Below are 14460 nucleotides of genomic sequence, written 5' to 3'. Positions count from 1 at the left end.
CACAGCAGCCAGGACTATCAACAGACAGGTTTTTAAAAATTAAAAACATTTAAAAACAACCCAATTTATTCAGCCATAAAGCAAAATGAACAATGCATGGCAGTGCGTGCCTATAACCCCGATCTTAGGAGGATGCGGCAAGAGGCTCAGTCGTTCACAATCATCTTTACTATATAACAAGGTTGAGGCCAGCTAGAGCAACATAAGACCATGGCTCATGAAGAAAAATAAAAATCATCACATTTGCAAGAAATTGATGAAACTAGAAATCATTTTGTTACCAAAATAAGCCAAACTCAGACAAATACTATATACTTTCATGTTCAAAACCCAGATTTAAATTTATATATATATATATGTGTGTGTGTGTGTGTGNGGGGCCTGGGTGAGCTGGAAAATGACCCCCACGGCTCTCCCGGGAATTAAAGCATTATGGATCCACCCTGCCCTAGAAAGTCAGAAGGACTGGGCTGAGTGTGGCCTTTGGAACTTGTCATAACAGCAGCGAGTCCAGTTCCCTACTCTAAACACTTTTGAAATGAGTGTCTCAGGCCGGGCAGTGGTGGTGAACACCTTTAATCCCAGCACTTGGGAGGCAGAGGCAGGCGGATCTCTGTGAGTTCGAGGCCAGCCTGGTCTACAGAGCTTCAGGACTATTTCAGAGAAACCCTGTCTTCAAAACAAACTAAACAAAAGGAAAACAGAAGAGAATGCCTGTCGTGGTAGTGGAGAGAGACATCTTAAGGCAGGCAAGTGGGGAGATAAATGGCAGCAGAATGTGCCAGCAGGGGGACAGGACACGGGGAGAGCAGAGGGTGAGGACGAATCAGACAAAATACAAAGGCATGTATGTATAAAATGCATAATGAAACCCTTGGAGCTAACTTTAAAACTATTTTTAAAAAGCCCCAGGGAAGAGGCCTGCTTCTTTCTGAGGGGAGACGGAGGGGGTGTGGCTCTGAGGGAGAAGAGAGATGGGGGATAGACTTGGGGGAGAGACAAAGGCCCCAGGGAATAGCACAATGTTAGTCCAGCACCAAAGAGTCAGCGCTGGAAACAATACAGACTTCTGGACTGAAGAGTTTGTGTTCGCGAATACATATTTTATACACACGCGTGTGCGCTGACAGTGAATGAAGACGTCACCCATGTGAAGGCGAGTGAGAGTGGTAAGGTTTGGAGGGAGGAAAGAGAAGAGAGAAACATTGTAATTAAAACCTCAGAAGAAAAGAAGCTCTCTATCCAGGCCCAGTCATTTTTTAGGAAAAAGAAGCATATGCTAAGTAACTCACAAGACTCACATACAACACACTCTAGAACTTTCCCACTCTGTATGTTGCCGCCGCCTTAAGAGTACACGCAGATTTTCACACATGTACTTTTAATGCATGCGGTAGTTAGTAGAGTATCTACAGCTGGTGGGGCGGCGTGGTGGTGGCTCTCTTGCCTACCGTGTGCACATGTGAGGCCTTCAAGCATGACCTTCCTTCTGCCAGGGATGCCAATCCTGAGCGCCTTCCTACCTGACCACCCTCGCTGTACCTTTAGGTCTCGGCTCCAGCATCAGTTCCTCTAAGGAAGCCTCCCTTACTCTTCAGGGCCGCCTTTGACCCGGCAGCACACCAGCAGAGTTCTACTATCTACTACCTAGTAACAAAATACAACCTAATTTAAACACAAGTGATGATTTTGAATAGACATCCTTCTTAAGAAATATCATAAGTATCATAGCCAAAAAACACATAAAAATATAGACAGCATTAATCATTAGATAATAGCAAATAAAAGTCTAAATTAGATGCAACTTTTCATTGATCCAACCCAGCAAGCTATAATAAAGAAGACAATGTTACCACATTGTAAGTCAGTTGGAATGCTCATACAGTAACTGGGAATGAAAACCGTTGATAGCCACATTGAAAACTAGCAGTTTTTCAAAACTTAAATATACAATTATCATGTGACCCAGTAACTCATTTCCAAGTATACAATGTGGAATGAAAATGTGACTTTTTCTGTGCAGAGTCCTCCATGTGTGTCCGCCTGTGTACTGTGGAGGCCAGGAGTAGATATCAGGTGTCTTTCTGCTGCGCACCGCACCCCTGTGTCTGCACTCTGTGCACTGGCACCCAGTTCTCGAGCTTCGGGCAACGGGGCTGGAGGTTAAAATACACAGACACACACAGACAGAGAGACAGTGACACGGGTCATCCTTGAATTTCCCAAGAATGCCCCCTTTATTGTGTTCAGGGCAGATTATATAGAGATAGGCACGCCCCAGCCAAACCCACCATAAACCACTCTCCTGGCATCAGGAACTCCTGAAGGTCTCGTGCTCAGAGCAGCTGTAGGCACTCAGATCAGGGGATTACAAGAAATTCAGGATCTGGGTTTCACTGCTCCCAACATCTTTCTTCTAGATTATGGCTGCACCTTGTACTTGTTTCAAGTTTGTAATTATAGAAAAGTAATTATTCTTTGACAACAGTAATTTTCCTTCCAAATAAATTGAGCTCCCTGAAGGTAGAACTTCTATCTTAGACACCTTCATCCTCAACAGCTATCCTTAGTGCCTGGACTATAGATGCTTGCCTATGTATACTTCACCAAATGAAAGGGCGAACTGGGAGCTGAATATTTGGACACTGCAGTATATTACGGGATGACAGACACCTCTGGTCCAAACCTCTACAGCCACAACTTGGTGTGCATTCTCAGACATGTCCCACCTGTTTGTGGGTGGTCCATTCCCTATGCGCTGTACTAACTGCTGGGCTACCTCAGTCTTTGCTTCTTCTTGTGTGGATTCTTGCCCTTGCTTCTCAAGGACGTGCTTACCAGACGCTCTTTGCACCTTTCTGATGTGGAGGGAACCTCTCTGGTTGCAGGGAAAGGCATGGCCGTGTGGTGATGAAACACACAGGCTTTGAAACACAGAAGTCTGTGTGGTGTGTGATGCTGAGTTACCTAGTCTGTGTGCTTTCAGGGAACATAGTACTGTTTAGGTTTTGGCACAAAGCCAACTTTACTCTAAATGGTTCAATGGGTTATTTACAGAGGTTTGAGCAATGAGGGGACAAAGGTTGGTGGGGCATGCAGACACTAACTGGATGGGGAATTCCATGCCAAAAGGAGGAGAGAGTATTACTTGATCCTAGTGAGACCTTGAATCCGAGATCAGGGATCTAGCTAAGGCTAGGGCTACAGCCCCTGGGGAAGAGGAAGAAAGATCCCAACATCCCACTCTCTGACTGGCTCCTGGTGCTGTTGATCGAACCAAAAATGGTACCGGGACACAAGTGACACCTGAGGGTGTGGTTTGCAGAGTTGGATCCCTGGAAGAGACTGAGGCCACAGACTAACTGGACTAGGATTAAATAAAACCACATCATCAGCACACTTCTCTGAGGGCATGCCATATAGCAAGTGCTCAAGAAGCAGTTGTGGTTACTATAACAACTGCCAGATCAATGCACTTCTTGTTCTGATGCCATCTTACCCCCTTGATCAGCAGACACCCAGACATGACTGCAGACAGCGTGGCCTGCATTCTCTGGGCTGCTCAGTCTCGCAGCTGTTTTTCTTCACATCAAGGCCTTAATTATCCTGTCTCTGTTCTTCTCAAGCTAAATTAGGCTGTCTAACCTACTCCCATGTGTGCAGTGAGAAAAAAAGTTCTGAGCCAAGTTTTTTTTTGGGGGGGGAAACCTGTCCATTTGGGCACTCAACTCACTTCCGTATGGCCAGCTTCAGAAGCCTCCCTTTTCCTTCTTATCTAACAGACCAAGGCAGAATGGCCGTGCTGACAATGTTCAGCTGCTGATGCTTCAGCATAAAACATAGATGTCTCTAACGAGGGCTTAAAAATGTGCTTTAGACTCCCTCCCTCCTCACTGTTGGGCACCTTCTGTCTTTCTTCTGCAATGCTGTGCACAAGTCCAAGGTATCGGAGGAGCTAGCACTTCCGGGCCTGAGTTCAGTCTCCAGTCACGACGTCAACATTCTCTCTTCTCCTCAACTCTCTCATCTTGTTCCCATTCCTCAAGCATTCTTGCCACAAGGCTGCCAATCAGTTCCTGTTCTTCAAGAAGACAACTTGACGAATCACTGCAAACAACATGAAAATCTTTGGCTCTTTGACTTGTTGGCACCTGGTTTGTTGTGAGTGCTTAGGGTTTGAGGCTTCTCAGGGCAGACTGGATTAACTTCCCAGCACAGTAGTGAATCAGACAGCGTTTGGTGGGCTAAGAGCTGCAGATAAAGTCAGTGACGTGGGTAAAGTTTAAAGAGAAAGCTCAGGACTCAGCCTTTAGGTAGCAGTATGATGAGTTCTGGTGACAAAACCCTTTGAGAGCTATGTCGAACACTTCCCAGGAGCAGTGGTGGTTACTTAGGGGGTGACAACCCTGCACATCTCACATGGGGCACAGCAGGGCACTTCTGAGGGTCAAGGGCTGGGTGTGAACCCTGGTAAAGTTTTACTGGAGAGAGGGGTGTGTTGAAATTGATTCTTTGGGCTCAACTAACTCATTTAATTGAATCCTTTGGGTCTCTCCCCAGTTTAGGAAGTCATCTCCCTAGGAAGAGGAGGAAGGGTGGGGGCTGCAGAGGGTTAATTTGTACACTGGCACTTCAAGTTCTCTTCAAACAGTAGTCCTTCACAGCAAGTCTTTGCTCACGATTTCAGAAATCTTGGCTGTTACAAGAATACACGAACTCTCCTGCATCTGATGGCAGTGTCTCCACTGTATCTAAAGATATATTCTTGCTTCCCTCCATGAGAAGTATGCATAGGCTTTCTGGTTGTACAATTTCTAATGTAAAACAAATTTTATTCAACATTGTGCTCAGAGAAGAAACATAAGCCATGTATGCTGCCCTGGAAGAACTGAGTCTATGGACAGAGTTCCAAAAGTACTGCAACAATTAGGTGCAAAAGTTATAAACCTATATACTGGCTACAAAATTCCACCTCCATCATGTGGTTATTAAAATGCATGTGCACACTGTATGACCATTAGTGGTTAGTACATAGACTTCAATGACATGAACATGATTCTCGATATATTTACTTGGAGTATTGGTAATATGAGTCTTCTTTAGAAAAGAAATGTTATGTATTACTGAAATTTCACCCAAGGTAAACTGTATTAAGAACTGGACTGGTAAGGTTTAATGGGATTTAGTTTGGCTTTCAAAGTAAATTAATTCTGCACACAAAAGAAATGACCTTCATACCACAATGTCAATTCCAAGGCCACTGTCTTCAGTCACTTAGCTCTTCTTGGAAGTGGCCATGGTACCACACCAATTCAACAAGATTCAACTTGCAAATCTGAAGAATTCCGGGACAGCAAATGTTATTTATGTGTTAAGTCGTAAGCATTCAGCTTAGAAACGTACCTTCTGAGACCTTATTTCTATGATCAAGGACAAAATCAACACCAAACCCAATTCAGAAATTTGTTTGCCTAGTAAAAAGGGACGCTCCATCCAAATAGCACTAACCTTTACTAAAGCAGACCTGGGCCTGACGATTCAGGCTTGTTACTCTAGCTACTTGGAAGGCTAAGGCAGACTAGAAAGTTCAAAGCCTGACTTGGCCTCTTAGGAAGACCCTGTGCCAATCAAACTGTAGTATGTGTGTATAAATGAGATAGTGAGGTTAATCCTAATCAACAAAGGAGAAGGGGGCTGGAGGTGTGGCTCAGTGACAGGGCAGCTACCTAACATCCCCACATACCGCAATAAATGCAGAGCTGTCCCGTGAAAAGTCTGCTCAATGCAAAGACTATTCTCCAAACTTCTCTCCATGACAATTCCACATCTTTTGCTTCAGGGCTGGGGGATTAAAACAGACTCCTTCCCATTAAGGTTATGAAGGTCCATCAAACTCACCTGCATTTGCATTTGTAAAGGTGAAGCTGAACCGTAAACAAACGGTATTATTTCTAAGAAACCGTCCATCTAAAAACCAGCTTAGGAGTGTAGACTAAAAATGCCAGTAGAAAATGGACAAAGTTTCAGAAGGACTTCAACAATTAAGCAGTCTATCCTTACAGTGTGATGGCTACTCAAAGAACAGTAAACACAAAATAGTATTTTAAAAAAGCTAAAGAGTATACAACTTCATCTACAGGAAGTCCTAAGAATGTACCACTGTTCTGTTTATACAGGGTAGAAGTTCTCATGAAAGGGTTAACCAGAATGGAGCACCAAGTCACTTTCTGGTACAATGGGAACGTTCTTTTTAGTGGATATTGACCTCCAAATCCCACATTATAAATGTAAAGCCTTTTAATTTTATTGACTATAAATTATAACTGGACTTAAATTATTAAAATGCTATTTATTGGCTCCTCAAGTTGAATACACCTACTGCCCACAGGAAGCATACAGCTAATGCTGGGTACTATTATTAAAAACCCACGAAGGCCTCTCAGAAGTGGATGTCAAGCTTTAATTCGCTGTGGGCATTTCTCTAACCAAGGACAGCATTCAAGCCATGTTCCTTTTAACTAGTTCAGGGCATGTTACATGGACCATGAAGCACTGACTAAATATCAATACAGAAACTGAATACATAGAAGAAAATATAAATAAATCCGTGAAAACTTACACAAACTGACTTTACTTCTAGACAGCATGTCACGACGAGTGACAATGTCACCACTGTGTTTAGATAACAGCACCCAAAGGTTTTTGAATACCCCCTTATCTTCATTTCCACACTGCGTTTTCATTTTATACAGGTAGGCTGGCTTTCAGACTGCAGACACTTCTTGGGTAATAAGGCTTGCTTTTACTTCAGAGGGCACAGAAAGCAGTACTTATATTCACTGTATTATACCTAGACACTAACATAGACCTCTCCAGTGGCGGTATTAAAAACCAATTCCAAACCGTACTAAGAACGGGGTTTCAAAGTGTGTATTTTTCATCCTAAGATAATGTCTCTAAAAACACTTAGAATATTTAATAGCCTTTCTCCCTCCAAAATAAAGTGGCATTTAAAAAGTTGACTTTAAAAAACAAAATCAAAAAGTACTTCAGAAAACAAATCCTAAGATGTTCTGAGCTGTAATCTTCCTGGGTCTACTTTCATTTGGAACAAATTTTGCAACCAATATTGCTATACATTGATTTAAGAATCACAATACGGAGTCCTTGAACATGTACTTCAAAGCCTACACAATTCTGAAAGGACTCCTATATTCCCAACTAATACAACAGGCACTAATGTTTTGAATTAAAAATCTATGTGAACTTTAAACGAAGTCATAGCTATTTTTAGGTGAATAAGTGATAAAAAGATATGCACAGCTGTGCACAGATCACCATTAAATACAGGAACAAAAGTATCATTTGATGCATATTAAACTCCTAAAAAGCCTACTTGAATGTATTTCTCATTTACTTTGATACAGTATTAGAAAGGACCACATCTATTTATGGAGACTGCTGCAATACTGGATGAGACAGTGCTCTGTATCAGGCATGCACGGGTCACTATTTAAAAGTGTCTTATGTATACTTCTTAACACATATATTACAACCTACAGTATATTTAAAGCACGTAATAATTTTAATCCAAATTATTTTAATTGACCTAAGTGGGGACAAACAAACAATTCCTCAAACTGTCATAACACAATATTAAAATCTTACTACTCAAGCTGCTATCTAAACTTGTTCCATGAGAACTCCTATCACAAATGAAGATGATTTCTCAGCAGCAGTTTGCTCACCCACTACACACAGTTTGCCAAGACTTCAGGGACTCAGAACAGGGAAATGCTGGGAGCCACAGGTGACAAGAATTAAACATATAGTCTCTTTTCATTCTGGGTATCTTTATTTCAGACTAAATAAAGCTTTTCATGAATACAAACTGAAAAAACACATTTTCCCTTTAGTTAACATTCACTAGAAGGATAAATAAAACTAAGAACTTTTATTGTCTTTTCGGTGTAGCAAAACAAAGTATCCCAGTTACACCGAGGATACCATGGGTCAGGAAAGAAGGGTGGTTGAGAGCTCTTTCCATTGGGAAACCTATTCTATGCACAATCACAAAAGCTTACAAACTCATTTCAGGTTCATGGTCATTTATGGCTTAAAGTACTGGACCTGAAAAATACTTCAGGCTAAAATAAATGTGATAATACATGGACTTTTTTTTTTTAATCATGTAGTAAATACTCTCATGTTCATTAGAATCTTTATGATGCTTAGTTTGCAGATGGGGATGGCATTTTTTGCCTTTACTAATACTTCCAGGAAGATCCTTGCTTTTGATCTACTCAAGGTATTATCTGCTGTTCTTCAGAGCCTGAGGGCCAACAGGGCAGGAGAGACACTCGTGATGCTATGTGCTGCGGTCATGCTGGAGCACTGGACTAGCTACAGAGAAGCAGGTGTGAAGTGTCAGGATGGCCCGCTGGAATAGCTTATTGGTTCTTTCCCAAGTCAGTCTGCCCTCCGCACGGGAGAACTACAGGGTAGCAGAACTCAGTGCTCCTGGTTCTGATACGCTCCGACGACGTGAGAATTGAACTGAACTACAATGATTGTGATGTCATCTCTATACATCCGAGCAAGTTCCTCTGGAAGACTAAGCATCTTAGAGAGTCGCTCATGGTCGACGGCTCCAAACTCATTGTTGCCCACGGCATGGCGAATGAGATGGGTTGCTGCATTCTGATCCTCAAAGACCGATGACATTTTTGCTCTCCTTTCGGTTAGCAGGCCATGCATCTGTCCCAGAGTCACCTTGTACCCACCGACAGCTATTGGCTGTTGGTGATGCATTCCAGTTAAGTACTCGCCCACAATCCTAACCACATCCTGTCTATGCATGGTCTCCCACAGCCCATCGGTTGCCAACACCAGGAATTTATCCTGTGGCCTTAAGCGGTGGTAAGTTACCTCTGGCTCGGCCGTGAGATAAGGTGGTGTATGGTAGTTGGGAGGGATAAACTTGGTGTACTCATTGTCATTCAGCTGGTCTGGGCCAGACTCTATCACTCTCTTCTGAAGGTCAATGCTCCACTTGAACTTCACGTCTCCAAAAGCCCTGAAAGGCATCAGCAGGCCAAGCAGGCGGTCCTGCTTCACCACGCTCTTGGCCTCGTTTTTTGGGTGCTCCAGCTTCAGGCGCTCTAACTCTCTTTCATTCTGGGCATTGTGGTCATTGGACAGCGTGACCGCGGACCACGAGCCGTCTTCCTCCTGCACACCAAGCATGGCTCTACTGTCTCCAGTGTTAGCCACGTGGAGGTCAACACCATCTACATGGGCCACACAAGCAGTAGCCCCAGAAAATGCCACCCGAAGCACCAGGTAATTGAGGAAAGAATTAGGATCACCGACTTGAGCCTCCAATGAGATATCATTATCAAGTCTCTTGAAAGCATTAATTAAAGCCTCTTTAACATCGATATCAGCCGAGTCTCCAGTGTTGAGGTCTATAAGCTCTTGCCAGTAAGTCCTCAAGCTGTTGAAATACAGTTTGGACGCCTCCTTGCTGAAGTAGTCATTGGGGTGCTTATGCCACTGGAGGATGGGCAGCAGGGCCCGGCCACTCTCCACTGCATTTTCAATCTCCAGCAAAGTCTCGTGGGGTAACAAGGAAACAGCGATGTAATAGAAGAGTCTTTCACTGACTGCCTGGGAACACGCACAGCCCGCATGACCATCAAAGACTCCCAAAAGCATCCCTCTGGTCTGCAAGCAGGTGGCTGCACTTCTCCGGTCTTCAATGGGTGCATTTGCAGGCAGCTGATTGCTGTCAAATCCAAGAACGGAACTGACATTTTTGCCATCAAATTCTGGAACTTTGAAACTGTATTCATTGGCTTTCAGGATGCTGTTGACTTGTGGAGGTGTGAGGTAAAATTTCTGAGGTGTTGAGGCGTATCTCCTTCCTTGAGTGTACTGCCACCAGCTCTCTCTCGGCCTACAGAAGGTAGCATATGCTGGATGGGGCGTGTACCTCAGGCGGTTCTGAGGAATGCACGGTGGGGAACAGCAGAGATGCTTGTGGTGGCAGTAACATGCAGTGCCGTAGATTCTGCTCAGCTCACAGTTACGGAGGAGAGGGAAGAACAGTTGAGTCGGTGCTGGCATGGCATCGGAGAACAGTGGCAGGCTGGATGTTCTGACTGGGATTCCTAGAGAGCAATTAGGACAGACACACACACAGGAAAGTTACTCTCCAGATTATCCAACAAGCTCTGCCGTATAGAAAATACTAAGGGAATGTACATGAAAATCCGTATGCTAGGTAATCTCTACAAGGTGTTTCACGGTAATTACAATTCTCAGCCATTCATAAAGCCACATCTGAACTATAATTTCTCTTCCCTTTGTATTTCTTTGTGCAGCACACACTGCTCGGCATACGCATGTATCTGGCTGGAGAGAGCCTAGCAGGAAGTTATGTAACACTGTGCCGCAGCAGCCTACCTGCCCAACCACCCTTCTACATCGCTGTGCTTTTACAAAGGGGCCGTACATCTCCCATTGGCACAGTCATTTCTACCATCTATGAAGATCTGTTCCTTAACCTGTAGTCAGTTTGTTGGCATTTGACAACACATGGATGGATGGCTATCACTAAAAGTGTTAATATATACTTAACAAGTGCATGTTTGTACAAATTGGTAAATAACACACATATACCACTGTATTGAAACAATGTTCATTTTACCTTAAAGGAAACATTTTCGACATAATAAAACAGGAATTTAGTGTTCTGCAAAGCTCCTTCTCTACACCACTGAGCCAGCTTAGCGAGCTAGAGTCTGCTCTTCACCAACTGACCCTGGCCACGGCACTGCACCTCTCTGGGGCTCTCCCCACTGAACTTTAGATGAACACATGGAAGTAGACACTCTAAACTCTTCAAGATTCATGCTTTTATGTTTAATGTATCGAGGCTTTGAAATCAAATGTAGTCTTTTTTGATTCATTGCTGAATTTTGCTGTGCCACTCATGATAAAAAATAATCCCAGAATTCTTTACTCTAAACCTGGTTTTGGTATAGTGTGATGCCATTTCAGAATTTAATTAACCTGCCACCATCGTTCCTTGCTTAGCAGTCATAGAAGCAAGCTACAGAGCTACTATTTCATCTACTAGAGACTTCTATTGACTCCTGGGGAACGGTTTCTCTTTCAGCTAAAAACAGGGATCTACTTGTCATGGGGAAGCAACAAAGAACCACAAATTAAGCCCAAGGTTTGGATTATAACAGTATAGCATTATGAATATTCTGAAGACATTATTTTATAGTAGGAATTTATCTAGAAGGCTTAAGTGAACATATATACCACTATTCCAAATAATGTATACAAGAAAAAAATTTTTCAGTAACATATTTTCTCTGAATTCCTAAGATATCGTCTCAAGCAGTCACTTAAAGGACAAGAAACAGACTTTAGAGCTGCTTTAAATACATTTTAAAAATTAAACAAATCTTAGTATCCACTACTGCTTCCAAAAGCTAAATATACAATCTTAGTATCAACTACTGCTTCCAAAAGCTAAATGTACAAAAAAAAATTTGAAGAATCACAGTGTTAAGCAATCTGCATGTACTTTTCGGTGGGCACTAAGGAAGTAAAAAGTGAAAATGAGGGAAGAGAGAAAACCACACACTGAAAACTCGGGTTTGCATCTGCTTCTGTAGACTGCACCGAGCACACAGCTGGACAGATGTCTTGTAAACAGTAAAGTGCTGACTCTCAAGAAGAGGCCTGCTTCTAAATACAAAGACAGAAGTGCACAGTGGAGGACCAGACTTTTGGGTTAGATTCCAAAGGTAAGCCTTCTGAGCTGAGCACAGGAATCCCTAACAAGGACTTACTGGACGAACCATCTAGACAACAACAACTCAAACTGGGCCCCCGAAAGTCGTCCAAAGGTGAAGGGTTCTGAACTCAGCCAGGATATGTGTGCAGTGTGGTACCATGCCACAGTGCCTCGTGCTTATAAACCGTATCTCTTCTTTAGTTTATGATGCAAATACTATCATTAGAAATTAAAATGAGGGTTCACCTTTTACGGAGGTAAATTTTCTTTGGAATCTAAGCTTGTATTGCTTTAAGACAAGGTGAGTGTGGGAGGGACAAAGACCTACCAGCTTAAGTAGCATCTGCTCAGGGGATCCCCCCTTCAGTTCCCGTGTTCTGACAGTTTCTGTCAGTAGAAATGAATGAAATCTGGGGGTAAAAAAGCTCATAATCCATGCAGCAGGTGCTCTGAATATTCAAACTCAAGCTCTGTATGTTGTTTCCTTCACAGCAAAAGTATTTGAGATTAAAAGTCAAAATAGCAGAGAGTGACTTATTTTCATCTGTATTTTCACAGTTAATCACAGCTTAGCATACGGATTGCATTCAATTCTTTGGCTCCTAACAAGCTTTCAAAAGAAAGGCAAATTCTTCAGGAAGTTGAATCATGAAAGTTTGCACTGTATTTAATAATCATTCCATCAGGTCAGTACAGTACTAATTATATAGTATTTTCATCAGACCAGAAGCGGTACAAGTCCATACACTACTAAATGCCTGGAAAGATTCTTAATATCCTTCTATGCTGCCTGCGATTCAACATAAAACCTCTGAAATCCTGATAAACTCGCTAGCTTAAAACAGAAGCCTCTTCATTAGGCAATAAAAATATCAGGATATGGTTATTGGTAATCTAGAATAATCTCACAGTCTTGCGGGGTTTTTTTAAGTTCATATACCATCGTGGCCCAGACTTGGCAATCCTGTGTGCAGCCGCTCAGTCCTAGGCAGATTTGGCTGCTACTGGCAATGACTAATAATAAGATGCGCTGTAACCAGAAACAGAAGGCGCTCCGTCCATTCTTTCTGATGTGCTCGGCAAAGCCTGCGCCAAGAAATTATTCCACTTCGTCAATAAACCCACTGGCCAAATCAATTTAAAAAAATGCTACTGGTGCACCTACTCCAGAGCTTCTCGGCCTTGCAAAGCTTCTGATGCAAATGGAAATAAATACTACACTAGCCATTACACGTATCATAACCTCCGTTTATGTAATCTAATTGCATTAAACACCCTGCACAAAGACTTGGGATTTTTCAGCATTTTCTGGAAATGCCTAGCCATTTCCCATGTCGGTATCTATATAGCAATGAAAAAAAAACAACAACAAAAAAAAAAAAACAACCAACCCTTATCCTTAAGACACCAGGCACCAAACCTGCACTTGTTTGATCAGCTTCGTCTGTCCCTACCCGAAAATCGCACTTACTAAGATATCAAAGAAATTCTTCTGGTCCAGAGAGCCTTTGTCTCCCTTTTCCTATCGCCCCCCCCCCTTAATTCCATGCGGACCCCTAGAGCCATCCATTCATACACAAAATCAGTCACCATCCTTCCTGGGTCCCCAACACAGGTAGTTACGTGAATACCTACCAATCCGTCTGGGCCCGGGACACACACACATTCTCCTGTCATCACAACACGGAGCCGACAACATCCACAAACCGCGCGGACAGCAGCAGCGACAGCAGCAGCGGCCCATTGAAAGCAAGGCAGAGATGCTCATTAGAGGAGGCGGTGGCGGGGAGGCGGGAGCGGAGGAGGGGCGAGGTCTCGCAGCAGCCCAGTGAATGGGCAGGGAGGGAGGAGAGAACGGAGGGGGGAGAAAGGGGAGGGGAGAAGAAGAAACCAAACAAACCCACCCTGCCGGCCTGGTGGCCACCCGGCCTCAGGCCGGGGACTGCGGGAGACCGGACGGGCGCCGCGCGGCCGCTCCGTGCAGCCAGCGCGCTGAGCCCACGGGCGCGCAGCATCTTCGGGCCCGGCCGGCTCCGCGCGGCGCCCGCTTCCGCAGACCTCGCAGACCGGCGCGGCCACGCGGGGCCGAGCGTGACAGCGGCGAGCCGAGGCGGACGTGCCACGCGCTGACAGCCAGCCCGGTAGCGCCCGGGGCCCGCGGCGATTCCTCCCGACCGAGGCCCTCCACCCGCGGTCGCTGCCCACTCGCGCCCTCCCCTTCGCCGCCTCGACCGCCCCCTCCCGACGCGGCGGCGGGGGACGAGGATACGAACCGGGTCCAGGAGAGCACACGCCGCGGTCGGCCTCGGCTGGCGGCCGCACCCCTCCGCGCGCTCCCTTCCCTCCGCACCGCCGAGCTCCCCGGCGCGCGGCGGCTCAGCCCAGTCCGGCCCACTCCGCGCCCTGGCCTCGCCCGGCCGCCACCCGGCCCCGCCCCCGCGTCGGCTCGTGCGCTTCCCGCCTTCCGATTGGCTGCGCCGTGCCGATTGGGCGGGACCCGGCGAGCGAGGCCCGGGCCGGAGGGGCGGGGGCGGAAGAAGGCGCGCTCCCCGCCAGTTTTGTGACGTCACGGGGTCAGACCCTGCCTATTGGCTCCAGGCCCGCGCGCGCTCCCGATGCCACGCCCAGGGGCCGGGGGGGGGGCG

The 14460-nt window shown here is 45.1% G+C and overlaps 1 protein-coding gene across 4 annotated transcripts; it reads right to left on the bottom strand.

The window, feature by feature from the left end:
• Window positions 1-7832: 7832 nt before the first annotated feature.
• On the bottom strand, window positions 7833-14229 carry Pdp1 (pyruvate dehydrogenase phosphatase catalytic subunit 1). 4 transcript variants are annotated; one of them, XM_050118839.1, is made up of 3 exons: window positions 14089-14219; window positions 13451-13485; window positions 7833-10172 (listed from the first exon to the last, which is right to left on the bottom strand). In XM_050118839.1, exons 2-3 carry the CDS (start codon window positions 13479-13481, stop codon window positions 8512-8514), a joined length of 1692 nt encoding a protein of 563 aa, XP_049974796.1. In that variant the 5' UTR covers window positions 13482-13485; window positions 14089-14219; the 3' UTR covers window positions 7833-8511. The 4 variants fall into 4 exon arrangements, with proteins under 4 accessions (XP_049974796.1, XP_049974804.1, XP_049974809.1 ...); XM_050118847.1 differs by lacking the exon at window positions 14089-14219 and adding an exon at window positions 13720-13899; XM_050118852.1 differs by lacking the exon at window positions 13451-13485 and having other exon boundaries at window positions 14089-14229.
• Between the last annotated feature and the right edge of the window lie 231 nt (window positions 14230-14460).

The sequence above is a fragment of the Alexandromys fortis genome, unplaced genomic scaffold (genome assembly GCF_014885135.2).
Source record: "Alexandromys fortis isolate MF-2015 unplaced genomic scaffold, M_Fortis_MF-2015_v1.1 scaffold_18, whole genome shotgun sequence".
NCBI classification, from domain to species: Eukaryota; Metazoa; Chordata; class Mammalia; order Rodentia; family Cricetidae; genus Alexandromys; species Alexandromys fortis.
This window is presented reverse-complemented; position numbering and strand designations above follow the sequence as displayed.

Coding starts and splice junctions, on each gene's coding strand:
- Pdp1 (XM_050118832.1), bottom strand. CDS start 13,514: ATGTTGTCGGCTCCGTGTTGTGATGACAGGAGAATGTGTGTGTGTCCC. Junction 10,173..13,450: donor TCCCGGGCCCAGACGGATTG/GTAGGTATTCAC, acceptor ATTGCTCTCTAG/GAATCCCAGTCAGAACATCC.